This window comes from Aricia agestis, chromosome 5 (assembly GCF_905147365.1).
Source record: "Aricia agestis chromosome 5, ilAriAges1.1, whole genome shotgun sequence".
NCBI lineage: Eukaryota > Metazoa > Arthropoda > Insecta > Lepidoptera > Lycaenidae > Aricia > Aricia agestis.
The window spans coordinates 12,756,491-12,781,132 of NC_056410.1; the positions used below are offsets into that span (position 1 = coordinate 12,756,491).

At 35.5% G+C, this 24,642-nt stretch overlaps 1 protein-coding gene across 2 annotated transcripts in view; it reads right to left on the reverse strand.

Moving 5' to 3' along the window:
* Positions 1-18,247, reverse strand: part of LOC121727418 (corticotropin-releasing factor-binding protein) — a 40,714-nt gene extending 22,467 nt beyond the window's left edge. For both annotated transcript variants that reach the window (XR_006035667.1, XM_042115261.1), the window contains exons 1-2: positions 17,954-18,247; positions 2,958-3,057 (exon numbers count right to left, since the gene is read on the reverse strand). Coding sequence is in view for 1 of the 2 variants with exons in the window: in XM_042115261.1 (XP_041971195.1) it covers positions 2,958-3,057; positions 17,954-18,022 (169 nt within the window). In the remaining variant the exon portion in view is untranslated. The remainder of the gene's footprint in view (positions 1-2,957; positions 3,058-17,953) is intronic.
* Positions 18,248-24,642: the final 6,395 nt, after the last annotated feature.

Consider the following 24,642-nt stretch of genomic DNA (forward strand, 5'->3'; position numbering starts at 1 on the left):
CTAAGATTTTGGCTATTACTGCGCGATTTGCGTGGACCGAGGACAAGAACGCCGGTAAAGCTGTGTCCGATGTTTTTCGTATTCCCAGGCCACCGAACCTTACTGGTAGTGTAGCTTGGGTCCAGGAACGTTCATCAAATTTTATGTTTAAAATTGTGGAAAGCGTATGCTTTAGGGTGTCATCTAAGCTATGGAGAAGTTCTGGGAACTTCCAGAGCTGACAACACCGCAAAGCATACGTAAATTTTGGAACAAATAAACAATATCGAATCAGAGTAAATGCCATGTGACTGTTAATTTGGAGAAGACGATCTAAACTTTCACTAAAATTCCGTGTTTTTTCATTTATATAGTCCGGAAAAGAATCGGCTAGAACAGGTGAACCCAAGAGAAAAAGTGCACTCTTCTCAATCACTGATAATTCTGGGGCGACGGCCTTGAAACTGGATATTATCTCATCTCTATCCCCACAATCATCAGGGACAAAAAGTTCACACTTCCCCAGGTTCAAATCTAGGCCTATAATTTTGAATTCGCGAATCAGAGTCTGAAAATCCGAAAGAACTGTAGATGCGTCGCTGGCAAGGGTCCCGTCATCTAGATACCACACGTTGAATTTAGAATTTAGGAGTTCGATGACCGGGTGAATAGCTAGACTGAAAATTGCCGGACCTAGAGGGTCGCCCTGTTGACAGCCAACTTCAGACTGGATTAAGTGGTTCTGGTAAATGAGTTTAGTGGGATCTCGGTAGCACTGTAACATGAAGGGTAAAATGATGGGGGCTTTGGTTTTTATCTGTGTTAACATGGCGACCCTGTCTACAGAATTGAAAGCGTTTGAAACATCCACCTTTAAATATATACTATTTTTTGAATTTGTTGAGTTTTAAAAAATTGTTTAATTAAGATCGAACTTTATTTTTATGACTTCCACGCCCGCAGTACCTTAAAACATAATGTGCTTATGCGTGTGTTTCAAAAATTTCAATATTATAAACCTTTACAGGCTTCTGGATTTGCGATTGATCTGCGCTCCTTATTAAGGTGCCCATACACAATTTGTCGTTTCGATCGATGGTCAAGAAAATCGTCCAATCGATCATTTGAACGTAAAATCGTTTGCGATACTGCTACACACGTACAATTTGTCGTTCGATTTTAACATCGAGGGGATAAATCGTTACGATAATTGTCCCGTGTATGGCTACCCTTATAGACACGATATCATAATAAGCTTATACAATACCTACAACACATAGATGTTATATAACTGAATTGAGGTTTATCCTCTAGTTAACAAGATACAGTAAAGTTAGCAAACAGAATGCGCTGAGATAAAGCGAGTTATTCATACATACATCATTAGCGTGATTGTTGGTTAAATATTCAGTAAGGAGCGGGCATGAATAGAAAATAGAGTGTATCATTCGTCAACGACAATGCATGTACTGCAATAAAGTAATAGAGTTGGATAAGTTATTATTGGTGGTGGGTATACCTTAGCTTCTTAAATAAGGACTGAGTTGATACTGCTAGAAAGACTTATATTCTAAAATCGCTTAATGGCTAGTGAAAAAGTAGAACTTATGGTAAAAACTTATCAACTTTCCACAAGAGTAAACAACAAACATTTTTAAGTATTTAAATATTATTTATTTTATTTACTTTACGCACGAACTGTAGACAACAATTTGTAGTAGTTTTTTAGGTTACAGAGATAGAAGTCTAGAACAGCGGTTCCTAACCGGTGCTCCGCAGACCACTGAAGTCCCTGAAGTTATTCCAAGTGGTCCGCGAAACCATCCTAATAATACGTGAGAATTTAAACGTTAGTAAAGAATATGCAGTCAAAAATCACATTAAATTAAAATTTAACTTTTAGATTTTTGCCAAATGAAAAATAAGTGGTAATTTTATAATTTAGTGCTTGTTTTCTTTATCAAACCACCCTTAATTTAGGTAAACCAGCAGGGTCATCCCCGGCAAGACAAACATTTGGTAAAATGGTCCGTCATGACTAAAAGGTTATGAACCACTGGTCTAGAAAATGTTCGTGCGTACGATAGTGCGTGCGAGCGTACACATGGGCGCGTATACGTGCGGAAAACGCACATGACAACTACGGTTATTTATTACTCCACATTCGGGTTGATAGATGGAATCTTTTACCATCAATTTTTTGTACCATGTGCCTAAAATATCGATATTATTAAATCCAGCCGAGATATTGCGATTAATTATCACATAATAAGGTTAAGTTAGGTTAACCTAAAATATCCTATTGATTCCTAATTTATTATTACTTCTAGTTAAGTCCTAATAGCTCCTATTATTGTCCACAGGCTCTATAATGGAACGTGTAATGTAATCCTCGTATGAGGTAGCCGGTACAATAAAAACTAATAAGTTACAGAACACAGAGAAGTGAAAGAAATCATATTTCTATCAAAATGAGGTCTTCTTAATGTAATGATTAACACAATATCCGAAAACTCACGCTTACCTCATAAAATGCTGGGAAAATAGCAAGCATTACCTTGTTTAATGTTTTATATTATGACGAGGCTAATAAATAAATTAAAATTTTATACGTTACCTACTCTTTATAACTCAAATTTTAAAGCATAATATTTTACTATTTCATACAAAATGTAAGTCAACAAAATGTTTCAGTTTCACAAAACTGAAACTTTTGCGCGGTCGCCGCCGCAAAACTGTTTGTCACGTTAAGGTTTTAAGGGTCAATATACATTGTAACGTTACAAAGCGATGCCATGCTAATTATTTTCAAATGAGCTATTCAAAATTTTTCTTCATCAAAATACACAATGGGTTACCTACCACCCGTGGTGTTAGGCCTATTCCAATTATGAATGGCTCGTCTAAATCCATCGTATAGCCTCGTCACGTTGTAAAATCATCTAATTCTATGTTTTGAACACAGAAAATCGTATTACCTTCATTAGGATCTATGACACGATGCGTGGTGAGGGGCAGACGTCGAACTCTCGAGAACCATGATGCAGCAGGGCTATCCCGTTCGCTGCCTCTCCAGCCCTGGTGACAACCAAAATTTATTTGTAAATTATGTGCTCTACATTCTTTTATTTATTATTATTATTAATCAGTACAATATTATGTTTCGGTCCCTGTTGCCAAGTGACCATTAATAGCTAGTGACTATATTATATTATAATATACTGTAGGTATATAGCTGCAAAAACAAGAAAGTATGATCGTGAAGAATGAACGATGATGTCTAATAATTTTATATATCACTGAACGTCTCTTTCATTCGCATAGAATATGTTGCGTAATGCGTTTTAATAATAGCCACAGGGAGGCATATCAAGTGTCATTATTGATATCGACCAAAAAAGGACAAAATAATCACATTTGTTGTATGGGGGGCTTCCCTTTAAATATTAATTTTATTTTGTTTTTAGTACTTGTAGAAGTGGCAACAGATATACACAATCTGTGAACATTTCAGAAGTCCAGCGTAAAATGTTATATTATGCAACTTTGTTTAAAAACAAACTCGTATATAACATACAGATGCTTGCACGAACACGTCACACTTTTTCCTCCCACCCTAATTGCCCACTTTGATAGACGACCCTACTCCCTAGTGTTCATTAAGTTGAGTCTTTTTCTAAACCAATTAGCTGATTATCTTTAAAAATTTCTAGCTGAAATTTTTAATGCCAAATTGTATTTTTATACACCGGTATTGCTTCGCAGAATATTATTTTACTCCTTTCCTACCTGAAATGTGGTAAGCCCTTAATTTTCACGAAGGTTACAAGGGTAAAACTAATATTTGACCAAGCAACAGAGACATAATTGTCGGGCCATAATCTTTGTTTGATTTTCATTTGAGATGAAAGATAACTCATTCATCTAAAATTACCTTATGTTTTACTTAGCCAATCTCTTTAAATATGGCAGGAATCTTTTTATAACATAATGGTTGTTAAAAAATATGTTATGGAGGTTAGGTCCCTCTTTTTATGCGGGCTCCACACTCGCGGCGCGAATTGCGGCCGCGATTCACGGATACTACGCGCCGTGAACACGTCGTGAACAAATACGGCCCTCTACACTCGCAATCATCGCATTTACATTCGCGTATTTGAATAAAATGGACGTTGAAGTCATTGTTGCTGATGCTTTGACATTGTGTGCGACAGCGAATAAAAGCGAGTGTGGATTATGTTCGCGTTCGCACTTCGCGAGCACTTTGTCGTGGGCCAAAAAACCGACACCGGACGGGGAAAGCCGCAAAGCGCGAACGCAAAGCCGCGAAATCCTCCACACTCGCGGTCTTCGCGGGCTTTCGCGCCGCGACAATGGAGTCCGCATTACATTGCACGGATATCTATTCATAAAGCCCTCTCCACACTCGCGGCGCAAATTGCGGCTGCGATTCGGGTGTTACGCGCCATGAACACGACGCGAACAAATCGGCCCTGTGCAGTCGCAATCTTCGCATTCACGTTTGCGCATTTGAGTAAAATGGACGTTGAAGTCACTGTTGCTGCTGCTCTGACATTGTGTGCGACTGTGAGTAAAAGCGAGTGTAGATGATAATAATAATAATAAATTCTTTATTTGCACACCCAAAAGAAAAGACGACGACGAAGGATGATGTTCGCGTTCGTGCTTCGCGGCTCGCGAAACCCTAGTGGTTCGCGGCCTACGCGGGCTTTAGGAAGGTAAAAATTAATTTCAAAGAAGCTAAGATGGATGATTATATTAACACTAAAGTGTTTAAAGATAAATAAAAAATAATCAGCCAAGTGCGAGTCGGACTCGCGCACGAAGGGTTCCGTACTGTTATAGAGCAAAAATAGGCCAAAAATTGTGTTTTAATATTTCACTTTTCATATTATAATTAAATAACTACACATATTATAAAATATGACTTTGTGAAAAATTTAATTGCCTACCTGTTTCCATTATTGATATAGAGCAAAAAAGGCTGAGAAAATCACGTTTGTTGTATGGGGGTTTCCCTTAAATATTTATTATATTTTCTTTTTTAGTATTTGGTGTTTTAGCAACCACAGAAATACACAATCTGTGAAAATTTCAGAAGTCTTGCTAAAGCGCGGTTCTTGAGATATAGCCTGGAGACAGACAGACGGACGGACGGACAGACGGACGGACGGACAGACGGACAGACATCGAAGTCTCAGTAATAGGGTCTCGTTTTTACCCTTTGGGTACAAAACCCTAAAATGATCAGCATAACATGACTAAAAATATTTCATATAAAGCTATCTGAAATATTTTTAGCGGTTAAAAGAGCATTGCCAATTGAAATGAGCGAAGCGGCTTATTGCAATGCTCTTTTAACCATTTTATATGTGACCCAAATCATACAAAGTTCATTTCACAGGTGATCCAATAATCACAATAATTCGATTTAAATTTTATAACGTAATGTACATATTTAGCGGCATTTTCATGTGAGGCGACCTCACACGGTTGGGCTGGCTCATCGCTGCTATTGACAAGTGCAGAGCGTATTAATTTATGCGAAGACAGGCTCACACGTCACCAGGCCCCATTAGCCGCTGTACGACTGAGAACATTATTCAGGGCTTAATAGCCTAGCTTACGTCAGGCTGATATTAGCTTAAGCAGCAGTTCTGGCCTGCCATTATTACAAATGGAAGATTGATACACGCCATAATATATTGTTATAATATGCTTGCTAACGCCTCCGTGGTCTAGTGGTTAAGAGCGTGGCTCTCGACTTGGGGGTCGTGGGTTCGATTCCCGCGTTGGAAACATGTTACTTCCAAGTTTGGTTAGGACAATGCAGGCTGATCACCTGATTGTCTGACTAGTAAGATGATCCATGCGTCGGATGGGCATGTAAAAAGTCGGTCCTGCGCCTGATCTCTCGCCAGTCGTGTCGGTCGTCCGTCCCACTGGGTTATGAATATACTTTAAAATTACCCCTGCGTACCTGGCCTGGTTTCAATCGGTGTTTTTTAAAATTATTATTATTATTATGCTTATAAAAATAATGAATAATTATTGGCAGATTTCTGCTAGAAATCCTAGCAGGAGTCGTCTATTCAACAGCACTTTGCATTGGCTATTATCAAATACGATGGCCAATCAACACTGCTATTGAAAACATAAACCCCTGTCAAAAATCCTTCAGAAACTGGTCATAAACATTTTAATAATCTTGTAAGGGAGTTGTTAATAATATAGCTGTATGTAATGTTGATTCTTTATAATATTACTTTCAGCTCACATTCTCTATAATATTATTGCTAAAAATATCCGAAACTATGGCAAATATTTATCTTTAGAGGAATAATAAATTTAATATCTCCAACTTCCGAAAATTGACGTTTTTATGAGGGCGAGCTCCGCGACGAAATACATTTTCGTTACAACACTTACCTATTGTTTATTATTTCAAAAGAAATATAAATGTGTCATGGTTGGTTCACTTTAGTAATTATATTACTTGTTTTAAACATAAGTACAGGATAATAAATTAAATTCTTACTGAGTCTATAGTGACTCTATCTACTGTCTCTATTAGATTTGCGTTTTATTAAATAGGCTTAGCAGAGCCAAGAGAACTACTTAAACTTAAAACTTTTGGACAAATTATAAGATTTTACAATTAATAAATAGTCAGAGCTCTCTGTCGAGATGACTATATTATGTATTATTGTCTTGGGGATGCATATAGAGTTTCAGCGTGATTCTATTTTGCAGTCACGAAAAACATAATACTGTGGTAATTACTGGAGTAAGAATCTTGAACCTTTAATGATTATTAAGTGCAGTTAATACTCGTACGATAAAATAAACATTTTTTTTTTCATTTATTTAAGGTCGCTTAGAACAACAAGGTTATCAGCGACCACAAGAACAATTACATCAATTTAAATCAAAGTATAAGTATTACAAAACTTTAGGAATCGCAGAACATTACAACACATATCAGGATCACTTAATACAAGATATCTGTCACTATTAAGGTTAAACATTTTTCTTTCAGAAATATAATTTGTACATTCAAATAAAACATGTTTGACTGAAAATCGTGAGCTACATCTAAGACAAGTCTTAGGAGTGCTTTTCGTGATATAATGTACATGAGATGCGTTGGTATGGCCTATTCTCAGACGCGTTAATACACATTGGTCTTTTCTATTAAATTTTATTGTATATTTGGTTTCACCTTTTAAAACACCCATCTAAAATAATGTAATTTAGAAGTTTCGGTAGTCCAATTTTGGTTCCACGTAAGATTTAACGAGTTGTAAAGTTCTCGTTTGGCGTCGAGAAGAATGATGGGTATTTCATTGCTATTGTAGGACATCAAACTAGCTTCTCTCGGTCGGTTTCTCGGCTTTCTCGTTACCATCTATTCCCTGGTGAGAGGGTAACCATATAACTGATAGTTCTTTCAATTGAAAAACGACAGAGTGTATCAATTGTATTACTGGGTTTTCAGAAAAAGAATTCTGAATAGCTAAAAGAGAAGACTTAGAGTCAGTGAAAATGGCGTATTTTAGGCTTACAGGGTTTGTTAAAATCTTTTTCACAGCACAGTAAATTGCATAGGTTTCACAGAGAAAAATAGAAAACTGTTTAGGTAAACTAATTGCGGTGGAATCTGTAGGCCTACTACGAAACCGTTTTGATACTCAAACAATCGGACGAGAATGGCGCGTCCTGCTCTAACAACGTCATTTCACGTCTGTTAGAGTAGGACGCAACATTCTCGTACGATTGTTTGAGTCTCAAAACCGTTTCGTGGTACGGGCCCAGATTCGTGAATAATGGAGCAGCCGGTTCCGTTTTCAGTTACAGATCCGTCTGTGTACATTATTTTATAGTCACGGTAATTTTCTAGTAGTTCTAAATAAAGTTTGCGGTAAACTAAAGCATCAGTAGATTCCTTAATGAAATTGCAGAGGGAAACATCCACTTTAACATTGTTTTTCATCCATGGGGGAATAGGATGAACATGTCGAGCAAATAATTTAGGAAAGGGAATATTTAAAGTTTCTAGGTATTTTTAACACGTAATCTTAGTGGAACCGGCAATCTTACTTCTGTCTGGAATATATTCTGTAGATGTTCAACCGATATAATGTCATTGACAGGATTTAACGGAGTAGAAGTAACATTATACGCATAAGAAAGACAGAGTTTCATTCTTCTAAGCCACAAAGGAAGTTCACCTGATTCTACAATTAAACTATGAGAGGGACTAGTTCTGAATGCCCCTAAACATAACCTTAAGGCGGTATTTTGAATTGAATTTAGAATGTTTAATGAATTTTTATTGGATGAATCATAAATTATTGATCCATAATCAAGCTTAGATCTTATTATAGCCCGATAAACATTTATTAAACAATCTTTGTTAGAACCCCATGAAATAGACGATAAAACTTTAATAACATTTAAATTTTTCAAACAGTCGGCTTTTAACTTCTTAATGTGGGCTTTCCATGTAGGTTTACTATCAAATAACATACCAAGTATTTTAATAAAGTAAGTTCTAGTAAGCGGATGGCCATCAAGATGTAGTGCCACATTATCGAAAGTATCGTTTTGTCTAGAAAATATAATAAACTCAGTTTTAGATTTAGAAAACTTAAAGCCATTTTCCTGAGACCATTTCTGAATTGAACTGAGGGCATTTTGAACCATTTGTATAGATGTGTGAATATTTTTACCAACGCAATACAAGGTCAAATCATCAGCGAAAAGCAAACCCTTGACTGGAGACATTATGACAGAAAGGACATCATTAATCGTTAAAATAAATAGAATGACACTGATTACAGAACCTTGTGGAAGACCATTATCGAGTTCAATAGGAATAGAATATTTATTATCAATTTTAACTTTAATTTTTCTATTGGACAGAAAATTATTTATGAACATAATGACATTATCAGTAAAATTAAGACGTTTTAAGGCATGGAGCACAACCTTCTTTGAAACCATTTCGTAAGCCTTCTCAATATCCATTGAAACTGCTATTAGGTGACCTTTTAGAGCTAAAGCATCACAAATAGCTGAATCTAGTAATACTAAATGGTCATTAGTTGAACGAAATTTACGGAAGCCAATTTGAAAAGGTGATATAAGTTTTTCATGTTCTAATTTCCACCGAATGCGGTTTGCAATCATTTTTTCTAAGATTTTGCAAAGATTACAAGTCAAAGCAATGGGCCTGTAATTTTTAGGAAGGGTATGATCCTTGCCTGGTTTTGGAATAGGAATTATTATCGATGTATGCCATATCTCAGGAAATAAATTATTTAGCCAAATTTTATTGTATAACATTAAAAGATATGAAATGCCACTTTTTGGGAGATTCTTAATAAGGCAATAAGGAATTCCATCAGGGCCAGGAGAAGAATTTTTACAGTTCATTAATACAAAATGAAGCTCCTCAGTGGTAAGTAAACTGTTTATTGTGTTTTCCTTTTCTAAATTCGTACTATTAGCTATATTACTGGAAAAATCTACGTGAATATTTGAAGAATGTAAGATGAATTCATTACTATAATTGGAGTTTGACGAGTTTTTTTGCAAAGTTTTTTGCTAAAACATTACATTCATCAACATTGTTTGTAATTTTATTTAAATCATCATCAAGTAAAAAGGGGGAAGGTGTGTTTATATTACGATTTCTTAACCTATTTATTTTATTCCAGATTTCTGAAGACGAAGTTTGAGGAGTAATTGAAGAAGTGTAATCATGCCAGGATTTTAGCTCAGTTTCTTTTAAGAGTCTTCTAGCAAATGATCTTGTTTTTTTATAATAAATCAAATATTCAATCGACTTAAATTTTAAATATTGTCTATGAGCCCTTTTGTAATCTTTTATCGCAATTATACAATCATTAGTAAGCCAAGGCAATTCTTTCGATTATTTTTATTACCACGCGACATAGGAATGGCTTGATTTGCGGATTCAATTATTAAATTATTAAACTTCGATAAACACAAGTCAATTGTAGTTTCATTAATTAAATTAATATCATACAATTCTCTAATTCCTTTATCTATAAGTGATTTATAAAAATCCTAATTTGCTTTTTGAAAAACCCATTTGGGAACATCAGAACAATTTTCTTCCGAACAAGATGAATGACTTAATATAATCGGATAGTGGTCACTATCATGGGGTTATCTAGCACATTCCACTGAAACAATAGAGCAATCGTACAAGATGATAACGCTAAATCAATCGCACTAGTTGTAGCATTGGCGACATTTAATAAAGTTATGTCATTGTGTGTATCTAAAATATTTAGGACAATTTTACCACGCGAGTCAATTTTATAACTCCCCCATGATAAACTATGGCTATTAAAATCACCGATCAAAAGAAAAGGCTTCGGTAGTTAAGACACTACACCACCACTTGCATGGGAAGCATTATTTCAATTTTTATATATAGCATTATATCCTGCAATTTGATGACAATAATTGTTTTTAAAATTAGATTCTTATAGACAAATACAACTAGGGTTCCATTCAGATAATAAAATTTTTAGTCTTTGTTTACGTCGATAAAAGCCGTTCACATTCCATTGAAGTATATCTAACCTAGACATTTTTTATTTTTATATAATAATTTAAGTTTTCGTTGTAAACGAGTTATACGACTTTTAATACTCCTATTAATGAAATGAGGATATGAGGATATAGATCCGTCAACATTTTAACTATAGTGGAAGGGTCTTTAGAATACTGATCACAAATAACTCTTATGTCTTGAACTCCGTGGGTGTTTTCTAGAAAACTCTTGAATTGCAATTGATCCATCGGGTCAATTGCAATTCAAGAGTTTTCTAGAAAGTGTGAGGTAAAACTTGTGAGGCGACGAAGTGATAATTGAATTTATCTTTTCCCAATCAGCTACCACCAGGTCACTAGTAGATGAGGATGTTTTCTTCTTTTTACGCAAATTCTTAGCCAAATCTTTTGATGACAGTGTGTCACTTAAGTAGGTAGTATCCTCAGACATATTCTCTGACTCTGTATCACTCATTGAAATTTGTTCCGAATCTAAAGTTTCAGTAAATTGGGTTTTTGGGTGATCAGTAGTGTGGGACGACTCAGTTGTGGGTGGGTGAGGTCTTTTGAAGGAGTCCAACGTTTGAAAATCTGAATTAAGTATGTTTGCTGTGTCACTTATTTCAGTAGGTAAAGTATTATTTGCGGTGTTTATATTTTCAGGACATTTACTGGCTACATGTCCCTCTTTTTTACAAATAAAGCAGGTCATAGAGTCCCCGAAGAGGTGTATATTCAGTATGTGCTGCCGTGGAAGTCTATTTGCATACGATCAGGTAATTTTTTCAGGTCCTCTGGAGGTATGTTACGTTTGACGTCGGAAACTTAAAATATGACTAAAGCCGGGATCACTTATACCTTAATAAAAGTTACTGGAGAAACTAAATTAATATCCAGTTCTGCCAATTTGTTCTCCAGTATGGTGTGTGGAATAATTGGACAGACGTTGGAGAAGAGTATACGTTTGTTCCTAGTAATTAGAGGCCGAATAGGTAATTTCTTGTTATTTATTGTAATGCACTGATGTTTGTCTACTAATTCGTCGGCAATGTCTTTGGAAGACACAAAAACGCAGATTCTGTTATTCGACATTCGACTCAGGAATCTTACTTGAATAAATTCACGAATGTAGGAAATATCCTTAAAAAAGGAAAACTATCACGGCTAAGAAGACTTCATAAGTTATTGAGTAATAGTCGGTCAACTAAAAAATATGTATTCGGCGAAGTATAAAGGAAATTTTCATTCAAATTCCTTTGAAAGTAACTGAGATGATGTTGTCAGTAGTGTAAAACGCGTTATAAATATACATTCATTGACCATACAAAAATAAAAAAATAAAACTAGCGGAACTACGGAACCCTATATTGCGCGTGGCACGACATGCACTTGGCCCATTTTTTAATAGCTACAATATATAGTGCTTGAAATTTCAATAAAGACTTTATAGAAAATTCTAATTTAACAGAACTCAATTTAAGTTTCTAACTACGTACAATAATTATTCTACATTATAGTCAAAGGTACATATTTTGTAAGTTTACCAACCATAAAGTAAAACAACAAGCAATAAAAGTAATCGAATACGAGACGAAAATACAATATATTTACATAATATTAATGCATTTTACAATGTCTGTCACGTCCATCTTTCTCGTTGAATATTTAAATTTCAGAGGCATAAAAATATGTTTACTGGATGTCTAGAGTAGATACAAAATTGTTTACATAAAGATTGTTTTTGTGGTTGACGGTTTTACCGGGCTTAATTTTTATCTTATTTCATAACACTCGTAATGTAATAACTATCGAGCTACGCTATTACTTGCGGGCAGAAAATTCCATCGCTGAGACTTATACACTATTTCCTTGTTCTAATTGTTTACTTTGCCTAGGAAAATTTAAATAGTTTTACGACCAAAGCGCAACCTTCAAACAAGGCTTGCTGTTTTGTTTTCTTTACCCACTAGCTTTTACATGCGGTTTCACCCAAAAAAAAAAAAAGTTAATAGTCTTACGTGTTTACTTTTTAGGGTTCCGTACCCAAAGGGTCAAAACGGGACCATACTACTGAGACTTCAATGTCTGTCCGTCTGTCTGTCCGTCTGTCTGTCTCTCTCGAGGCTGTATATGTTCTCAAGAACCTCTATATCTAGACTTTTGAAATTTTCACAGATTGTGTATTTCTGTTGACGCTATAAGAACAAATAATAAAAACGAAATAAAATCCCATACAACAAGCGGTATTTTTTTAGCCTTTTTTGCTCGATATCAATAATGGCTACAGCTAGGCACTTTTAACTAGGAAATTTTCACAACATCCTTAATTATAGGTATTTCTACTTTAATCATTAAAAAAATAATAATAAGAACGGCTCCGATACAAAAAACATTTTTTCCTACTTTCGCTCCAATAAGGTCACAGCACACATATCAACTCGGAAAGGGATCGGCACCGTATCGCCTTCGCCTCGCCGTCAACCAGGCGTCAACCCATAGATTTTAGAAGTAACGTCAACCTAACGTATGCACGTATTAACAAAGCTTATTACTGATAAGCTGCGCCTGTACGTCAACTCGGCTACGGGCTACGGCTAGGCGACGCCTCGCTTACGGCTCGTCGACCGCTGTCCCCTTCCGAGGCGAGGCGATTACGTTACGGTTCCGCTTAGTGTGCGTTGCAGTAGGGAGTTTCATACAAATAATATTGAACGGCTCGAGGCGATACGGTGCCGATCCCTTTCCGAGTTGATATGTGTGCTGTGACCTTTAAACGGTACGGAACCCTTCGTGGGCGAGTTCAACTAGCACTTGGCCGATTTTTCTTATTTTATAAATAAATATAATTAGTTGGCCAATGGCCATCGCTTCGAAAACCTCTCGAAAGGCAGGTGGGCTGTACCCCAGCACTTACGAGTACTCGAACGGTACCGCGGTCGCGGCGAGATGAGAAGCGGATAAAAAATCCTAAACTTGCAAAAAGATCCTTTAGATAAGATAAAGATAAAAGCTATTTTTAGATCTAACCGCTAATGCTGAAAATGGGTGCTACATTAACGCCTCCGTGTTTTTTCTAATGAAATAAGGGGGCAAACGAGCGAACGGGTCACCTGATGGAAAGCAACTTCCGTCGCCCATGGACACTCGCAGCATCAGAAGAGCTGCAGGTGCGTTGCCAACCTTCTAAGAGGTAATGGGGGAGGAAAGGAATGGGTAGGGAAGGGAATAGGTTAGGGTAGGGAAGGGAATAGGTGGGGGTAGGGAAGGGAATAGGATAGGGGATTGGGCCTCCGGTAAACTCACTCACTCGGCGAAACACAGTGCAAGCGCTGTTTCACGCCGGTTTTCTGTGAGAACGTTGTATTTCTTCGGTCGAGCCGGCCTATTCGTGCCGAAGCATGACTCTCCCATGTGTTTCAGCATTTCACGCTGAAAGTGCTCCACCCTCAGGACGTGGGTCGGGGCCCCGCGGCGCAACAAAATATTATGTTTATAGCCTCCCATACACGGTGATCACTTAATTGAATGATAACTAAAGGCTAGTTCATATTGCAACGTGACGCGGTGATGTAAGGCGATTTTTTTATAAGCCAGATGAAGACACACAAAGAATTGATAGACGTCCGCGGGTGTTGCGTATTCCAATGTCAATTTGGCTATTCAAATAGTCCATGTAACCCTAACTAGTGACTTTGAAAAAATACAAATTGTTATTTAAAAAAAGGCTATGTCACCAGCGGTATTATTACTAATATATTGACAACGCAATAATTGGTAGAATAGAACCTTCATGAATTGGTAGAATAGAAATTAGCCTGTGTTTTGGCTTCACCGTAGCGAAGTAAAAATTAATCGATTGGCTACGTAACGTTGCAATGTGAACAGATCCTTAACAACTTATACTCCCGGGCTTGGTGAAGGCACTTATCACGTGGAAAACTGGTGTTTTTTTTTGCTGTTTCCTTACCTTACCTTTTTCTGTTTTTATTAGGAAACTTATTACATAGGTATTTTACTCAAATGATAGTAAAAATAATGTTGTGCTATATACGTATAATCATTTGCCAGGACAGATGCGCAATGCATGGCTATTTATTTTTACGCGTAATCATAAAAGCTATAAAATAAATATTATGTGTCTTGCACGACGGATTTATGAGTCGTTATATATACGTATCTGATTAAATAATGTTACATTATTATTAAACAAAGGTGGATAACGATGAAAATAATTGTCTTCTGCAACAGTATCTACTTAAAAGTGTTATTCTGCAAGCAAATTTTTGTAGTTTTATTTAGTTTTTTTTTTTTCTTTTATTATACTTATTAATTAGTGTTGCTTGCTATATTAATTAGTGTCATAAAATTGGGGCCGTCTATGGACTGTTCGCCCATATCCTTTTTTTGTTATTTTATTATTTAGATTTTTCGCACCAAGGATAATTGAAATAATATTGAAATTGAAATTTTATAAATAATATTGAAATTGTAGTTGATATTGGTAAACCCATAACTTGAACATAATAATATGCTGGGGAAGCTGTACCAATTCTTCATGATAGGAGCTTTTATACCGTCTATGTCATGTATTTTGAAATTGAATTTTCTTTAATGCTCTTCAAAGACTATTTTAATCTGGCTTTAAACTTTACAAGACTTGAATTGCTTCGACGTTGGAGGTGATTTTGCTTTGTGTTGTTTAATGAAAATTGTATTGTTTAAGTTCGCAGTGTGGATAAGGTGCTGTGCCAAGCTGATAATGACAAGTGGGTTAATTCATTATTTGAACTTTATTAAACTTAGGCGGCCAATCAGGAGTAAGGTACAAAAAAGATCCAAATGAATGAGAGGAAAAATTTCTCCGTACTCTGGTAATTTTTTTCAGATTGAAAATATATGTATTTAAATTTTAAAATAATAAATTTTCTTTTTCGACCATTAAGTACAGACACAATTTTTTTTTACAGCGCGATTCTATTTGAATTAGTGTCATTTTTACTGCCAACAAGCTGAGTTTTATATATCTAAAAGTAATTAAAATTTTGTATAAGTACGTAAAGATAAATAAAAATTGTATTTATTTTAATAGCTTCTAAGTGCTACTAATAATTATTACTGTACCCGCAACTTAATTGCACACATATTATTATTGTTTATATCGCGGGGCTCTTTTATAAAAACATCCTATATCATTTCGCGAGATTCAAATTGTTTCTCCAAAACTTATTCTACTCTTCAACAATTCAACAGTTTTAACGTGAAAATTGCCAAAAAAGTTTGGAAACTAGGATCGCTGAGAAGTGGAAGCTATCATCAAATTGATTGGTTTCAAATTTACACTAGAGTCGCCTAATCTTAGGATATCTGTAACCTAATTTAAAACGAACATATTATTATAAGCTAGCTCTCCAGAATTTGATATATTGAAATTCGTACAGCGATCGTCAGATGTTGTTGTACAGAAATTAAATTCAATAATTTATTTCACGTAGCTCGTAGGTAGCTTAGATGTTTATCACTTTCAAATTGAATTAACATTCGAATATTCTGATTTTCTGATTTGCAATGTAGACAGCGTTGTCTCTTGTGTAAAATCAGATATTATAATGGAAAAGATGAATTGCAGCCATCTTGTTAAATTGGGTAGCCAACTATGTATTGTTGTGTACTGTGTATTCATATAGTACTTACATGAATTTCGTTCAAACCAAATAATAATATTAAATGCGATTATAAACTAAACTAGCATCAAACAATATATTAATCTATGGCTGTCATATAATATTCCAGTCAGAAGACAATATTTATTATGTTATAAGTTAGCTCTCTCGCCCGATAGTGTTGATGGACGTGACTAAAATTAATAAAGTTGAAATTAAATGATGATATACGTGGGAGAGCCAAGACCGGATAAATACCACGTTCTCACAAAAAACCGGCGTGAAACAGCGCTTGCGCTGTGTTTCGCCGAGTGAGTGAGCTTACCGGCGGCCCAATCCCCTAACCCCTACCCTATTCCCTTCCCTACCCTCAACTATTCCCTTCCCTTCCCTACCCTCCTCTATTACCCTATTCCCTCTTAAAAGGCCGGCAACGCACTTGCAGCTCTTCTGATGCTTCGAGTGTCCATGGGCGACTGAAGTTGCTTTCCATCAGGTGACCCGTTTGCTCGTTTGCCCCCTTATTTCATAAAAAAAATAAAAATGAAATGAATTTTTATCGAAATCATAATACCCAACAGTAGGTCACTCCTTGAATCACTTAAAGGGATGTATTTAAAATACCTGTAATGTTCAATAAATTTTAATCAGCAGTGTATAAACTATAAAGCCTTCTAATTTATATTAATAGTACTGAATAAACAATAGGCAAATGAATTTTGTAACAGGTAATTAAATGAAAACAGAGTGTGGCCGAAATTTAAATGTACACAGTTAAATGGTAATTGATAAACAACTTGCTTATGATCGTTAATTTGTTAAGTATGACAGTATTAGATTTTAATCAAAATAACCAGTCTGGGTACAAAATGTTATACAAAGTTTTGTGATTCGCCGTTTGGTCTTTATGAAGCTCTTATTACATAGTAAGTTAAACCTAATTATAGTCTATACAAACAAAATTATGATATCGTTCTCGTATCGTTAAACACGGAGAGAATACTATTTTCATAGTTAAAAATTTTTGAATTAATGAGTGTGACCAGATCAATTGTTTCCTTAAATGCAGTTTTTAAACAAAAGCCAATCATAATGTAACAATATCTGACAGTAGCTTACATTGTAAACCTACGCAAATGTCTGAGAATCCATTTAAATTTTCAGATAATTACACCGTTTTGTTTTCACTATCACAATCACAATCAAGTGTTAAGCTTAGGTTTAAGCTTTCCTTTTTTCCCCCTTTTCAAATAAAAAAACGTTGACCCGACCTACCCTACCCCCCTTTATATACCAAAATTTGGTGAACTTTTTCATGAATGCCATGGATTAACCCAACCCAGATTAACTTGCTTGACGCACATAATTATTGCGAACATCAAAATATATAATAATATTATGTTCCGTTTCACCTACTAATATTTTAGAGCACATTAATTAATCAATTGATCACCAATCAGAATATTCCTATTAAATTCAATCTAAATCGGTTTAGCTCTTTAAGCGTGAAGAGGTAATGGACAGACAAAATTTGACATTTAATGAGTTAATATAACTCAAATTTCATGTAAGAATTCAAGCAATTACAAAAAACAAACTTACAAAAACATGTTTAATAATAAACAATAAACTACAAGTTTCGAGTTTAAACACAAAACTTGTGAAAAACAAAGTTGCGGAAAAGTTTGAAACTAGTAACTCACCGGCAAAACTAGGGCTTGTGTCGCTTCCACCATCAGGTATACGGCCACCAGGAGCATGATGCGTCTCATATTGATTGATTATTATTTAATAAAAGCCTGTAAAAACACTATCACTTGGATCAGGTTGCGTTCGAGGGCGCTACCGCTGGCGGCCGACTTGTGAATGGGGCGAGTTTCCTCTCCCTTTATAAGTGTAACGCTATGTTCTGCGCACCCCCCGATGCGCTTTTACTACCCTTTACACGAAAACACTAACACCTTAATGTACTAGACACCTGTATAGTTGCACGATAGTTTCTGGACGATTTCGAGAACGTATTGTTTGTAGCACGAGCGAATTTTATCAGTAGTATTTGTCTAAGTAAATGTTATGAACGTAAGTGTGCTCGTTATAAAGGGCTAATTAAGATAATTATAATGATAGGTCTACACTCACGTGTTAATTAAACACGAAATATACATGCTGATCCTATATCAAAATTCCAATGTCTTATGTATCTCACATTTATACATAGCGGAGCATTAGCGGAGCCTTGGAAAAAGTTAGGTTAAATGTGCTTGGATACTATAATAACAACTACAGAAGTGTGTGCATCTGCTACTTTTACATAAATACACACTTACGCCACTAAATTGTTCTTGATGAAATCTGGGACCTTTCCTAGGACTCAAATAAAAAATATTGCATGGTATATCTTTATCACGGAAAAAAATACGATTCTTACTTAATTCTATAAAATATATCGTAACCAGAAGTTGCCTGTTACTTTCCTCGCATATAATATGACAGGCAACTTCTGGTTACGATATATTTTATAGAATTGGTAGACAAATGTTTAATAGATAGTAAATAAAATATAAATTAAAATGATGTTTGTTGCACCATGCTACAAATTGAAAATATAATATGTTTGTGCCTAACTGGCTTCTCTAGTTTAACCTTTCCAATTTTCATATTTCTATTTTGAAATAGAAGTTCAGAGTGTTTATTTTAGCACAACAAAAGCATTTTGTATCTTCTGTACTATACTTTTTTTCTGTTATTATGATAAAGGTTTAAGAATGATTTATCATATTAAGTTCTATTTTATTAAGATAAAACGAACTTTGTTTGTTCCCACAACTTTAGTCTGCACTAAAATTGTGTCCATAAAAAAATTATACTTAAGTAGGTACCTTATTTTTTTAATTTAATTTTTCAAAAATTTTAACAAATTACTGCATTGTCATTGGCTCTTAATACGTATGCAAAGTTTCGAATTAATTAGACTACAATTCGTGCTCAAAGATTCCTTTACATACATACAGCCCAAGCTAATAAAAAGCGTTTTAAAAAATACTGCCTTATTATAACGGGTGGTGCACATAATGTTGCCATAGAATTAGAACGTATTTTGATATCGTTGAATGTTGCATACATTTACTTACACTAAGAATAACAATAATCGGCCAGGTGCGAGCCGAACTCGCGCACGAAGGATTCCGTTATCCGTGCCGTTATAGAGCAAAATTAGGCCAAAATTGTGTTTTTTGTATGGGAGTCCCCCTTTAAATTTTATTTTAATATTATTGTTAATTATTAAAGTACTTACGTATATAATTAAGGATTTTGTGAAAATTTCATGTCCCTGCCTGTTGTCATTATTGACATCGAGCAAAAAAAGCCAAAAAATTCACGTTTGTTGTATGAGAGCCCCCCTTAAATAAGAATTAATTTTATTTTGTTTTAGTACCTATTTGTTATTGTAGCAGGAACAGAAATACACAATCTGTGAAAATTTCAGAAGTCTAGCTACTTCTTCTTTACAAATGGCCGACTCAGTGAGTTGCCAATGTCAGAGTGGTTTGAAAGACTTTGCTCTATGAAATGAAGGTCTGGTGAAGTAACAAGTGGACGGTTAGTCAGTCAGTCAAAATTACCTATTTACAGGAGTTGATTGACCTAAAACAAACACAAACACAAATGTTAGTAGAAACATCACAATTTAATATTGTTAACACGAATATATGTAAGTACACAAAATTTTAATAAATGGGGTATCTACATAAGATAAAACCGATTTAAAATTTATAGGGCGAGGAATGGAATTGGGAAGATAGTCATATAAGGACGATTGGTTTATGGGACAAGAAAAGAAGATGTGATCTAAGGTACCCTCATCTAGATTAACTATAGCGGTTCTTGAGATACAGCCTATAGACAGACAGACAGACGGACAGACATCGAAGTCTCAGTAATAGGGTCCCGTTGTTACCCTTTGGGTACGGAACCCTAAAAACTAAGGAAACATAACTCCCATACTTCAATCGTTTTGAATTTGGTTCTCAAGGTTCTTTTCGCACACTATTAAAATAATAATATGGCAATAGCTACGTCGAAACACTACATTCAAATTGACAAAATAAAGCCGTTGACAATCATTGATTGTCACTTCTATAATTTTACACAAAATTCTTGATGTATTCGGGTCTCTTTTTACATAAAGTATGCATGTATTCGGGCCACATTTTGTAGAATCGGAACAAATTTTTTGACACAGTTATTCTCCCTTATAGTTTTTAATATTCGTAGCATTTACACGACTAATTCGGAATAGTACATCTCGAACGTAAGGAAAAAATTATGGAACTGACACCATGATTGCGAAAATAATACGGCATAATAATATGTAGAATCGACGTCGATCGTGGGCAATCATAAATTAATATGGTGCATATTCGTATTCTAAACTTTCGTAATGTTTTGCAGTGCCTCAAAGTATGTCTGTAAAGAGATTTTCGCAACCATTGAAGTGGTAGATAAAGATACTAATTATTGTGAATACATAATACCTATATTATTTTGCTTTGTGCCTGTGTGCCTAGAATAAAGGTCTTCAAATTGATTGACTGAACAGCCCTAGTAGACAAGTGGCAAGCGATTATCGCGTAAACGCTAACAAAATGTATGCGATTTGACATATTAAATGAAGACATCGCTTCGCTAGCGAATACTAATGTCAAATCCCATGACATTTTGTGGCGTTGGCGTTGGCGTTTACGATAGTCGCTTGCCGCTTGTCTAGGCCCTATGCCAGACTGAGCGTGTAACCGTTGTCTTATAGTTGGCTGTCATGGTGGTCAAAAAACCTAAAATAACAATAAATTATACCGTGCTTTCTTTATAAGATAAAAAAATATATATATTGAATAAAGGATATATTATAATAACATAAAGTGACGTTTGTTGTATGAAACTGATAGCAATTTATCAAACTGACTAGTTTTATGTTTATGTAAATATTAGGCGTTGCAAACGCCTAGTACCGACATAATACTACAGTATAGACAATATTACATATTATTTTGTTGATTTATAATCGCTCAATTTACTTTTAGAAACTAGAGAGTGATATTATGAAAGATAACTCAAAGCAATGTTAGAAATTTCTGTCGGTCTGATATTTCAATGTTTAAGGTCATTTGAGTAAATAGGACTGACGTTCGCGTCGTACGCTACAAAAGAAAATATGGAAAGGGCAAAGGTGGCTTTCCGATGTTTGCTGCAGCAAGCAACCGCGACTAACAAAACTTCAAATAATCGGCCAAATGAGATACGGACTCGCGCACAAAGGGTTCCTTACCGTTATAGAGAGAAAGTAGGGAAGAAAGTAGGAAAAAAATTGAGTTTTTTGTATGGGATGTTTAATTGAGGATTTCGTAAAAATTTAAAGTGTCTACATGTAGCCATTATGAATTACGAGCCAAAAAGGGCAAAAAAACACGTTTATTGTATGAGAGCCCCCCTTAAATCTTAACTTCAATTTGTTTTTAGTATTTTTTGTTATAGCGACAACCAAAAATACACAATCTGTGAAAATTTGTTGATTTACAGCCTGGAGACAGACAGACCGACGGACAGACAGACGTACAGACAAACGGACAGACATCGAAGTCTCAGTAATAGGTTCCCGGTTTTACCCTTTGGGTACGGAACCCTAATGAAATGACAGTTCACTAACTGTCTTAGGGTTAATAAACTAACTTAGGATTAATTTTGCTCTACACCACTACAAAGTAATGCTCGATTTACACGGGTGACTAACGGGTCGATTTTAGTCAATCAAGTGGCAAGTCACCAATCGAATCGCCTGTCCAAGCCGAATCGCCACCCCATTTACACATTCTACAAAAATCGCCTGTGCCGCCCGAGGTCTGCGTTCGCTACAGTGCCGACAAACTTATGTATTTGCATTTTGCAGATAGCGATCGCTTGCGAGTTGCGACTGAGCGTTTGCACGGTCGATTTTAGTCACCAGCCGCATGCGGCCATTGGCCGCACGACTTTGGGGCTTGCGGCTTTAGCCGCATGCGGCGTAGTCGAATTGCCATTTAGACGGTCGATTTTCGCCGTGCTTCGTAAATCGTGCGGCTTTAGTCACCCGTGTAAATCCAGCATAACGAACTGGGTGAAATGGGCAAAACCAATATCAGTGTAATATTCGGAAACCTATAGCCTACTCGTATGTCATAAAGTGGCATTTCATTTGAATTGATGGTAACGTACCTTAAGACACAACGACACACAGTGATGTAGAGAATTTTAAAAGAAACTTAAATTTTGAATATTAATAGCTTTGTCCACACTGTGCCTTTTTCTGTTCGTCAAGGTAGCGCAGTCAACAGCGAACATGAGGCATGCTCGCGACGCATACCCTCTGACCGTATCCAAAACTTCAAAAATGACAATATTGGCGTTCCATTCCTTAATGACAATATTGGCGTTCCATTTCTTGACGCATTCAATTATTGAATACGCCAATATGAAAGTTGATGACGAAAATTGAAGATGAAAGTGCACAGTGTGGACTATTTCTTAATTCAAAATTATACAAGCATTACTACTTGAAATTCATGCTCGAAGTAAGAAGACTGATAGTATGATAATAATGAGTCACTACAACCCTCGCATAATATTTTACAAAATATTATATCAATTACCTCACCAATTATATTCTTCATGACGTATTTAGTGATTTTAAATACATATATTATAATAAAATCATCCAGACAATTTGAATAAGTAGCCATAATATAAAATACATGATATTTAGTAAGCTGGAGTGCTTATTTTATGCGTCTCTATTAAATCGTCTGTGCAATTAGGTGCAAATACATCGTACTTATTCGACTGTAACTGCAAACGCTCAGCCTGTTCGATATTCCACTAACACAAAGGATCTAAACGTGATAACTGATTAATATGAATAACTTGCCCCTATTTATCCGCGCGATAAATTATTATTTGTTCCTATTTCAGTTCTATTGAATACAAGACAATGTATTTACAATTATATACGAGACAAAGCGAGTGAAATTGAAATATTAAATCCCGTAAACGCCTTATAATTTTTTATAGCTTATAAGTCTGCAACACCGAGTCGCGTCTCGTTCTGTCTCGCTGACACGCTTCGAGTTTGAACTGACCCTAAATCTGAAATCGGATACGATTTGGGAAAGGAAATATAGAACAGCTGCCCTTTCTTCATAACCTAATGTGTAAAATATGAAAATACGATCTTTTGCCCGCGGCTTCACCGCGTTAAGAAGTATTGTTATATACAAACTTTCATCCCCTATTTGATTCCAATCCCCTTGGGGTTGGAATTTATCAAAATCCTTTCTTAGCGGATGCTAAGAAAGGATTTTGATCCGTCCAGTGGTTTGGGCTGTGCGTTGATAGATCACTATGTCAATCAGTCAGTCAGTCACCTTTGAGTTTTATATATTATATTATTATATATAGAAGACTAGATGATTCCCGCAACTCTTTGTGCCAAAATTCGTATATCGCCCTGGAACCATACATTTTTCCGGGATAAAAAGTATCCCTGTCCCTGTCCCTTGGTCTCTATACCAAATTTCAGCAAAATCGCTTCAGCGGTTTGGTCGTGAAGAGGTAACAGACAGACAGACACAATTTCATATTTATAATATATTTTTTTTATTTTTTTTTATTTATTTATAGCAGGCTACGAGTTCATAGGCCCAAACAATATATACCTTAATGACTAACATACATATAAATTATATACACTTAATAACTATACTTTATCACGAGTTATCGGCGACGTGACGCGCGCTTCATTCCGGAGTCTCCCCCGGAACCTTCGGTAGACCACATCAGTCGGCCAGAATTCCTCCGCTTCAAAGGTCGACAGAAGATGCGTCGGTACTCTTAGTATGGGTTATGCCTTATGACACATACATACAATATAACCTACATAACTCATTAGTATATTTTGTTTTTTCAAACAAACAGGCCACACAGTCTGTTAATTATTACGGAATATTGAAAATCAACCTACCTAAATTTACTTCGACTAATTTTGCTATCACTGAGCAATATTTGAGTAACTTCTCTTGTATCCAAAGGCTAAATTATTATAAAGTCATTCAGTATAATAACCAGTCAATTATGTATTCTATTAAAATTTATAACCGCTGAAATGACCCAGCCTGAGTCTATTAATTTTGAGATAGAAGATTTACTTCGCCGGAGAAAGACACGGGAATTCAATTTGGGACGTGGTGGGGGGTAAGGGAGAAAGTAATTGGATTTTCACTTATATTTTACTATTTTTCATAAAAAAATAGGTGTAGCACTCGGGGACTGCCGTGGTAAAGATATTGCATAGAATTTTTATCAA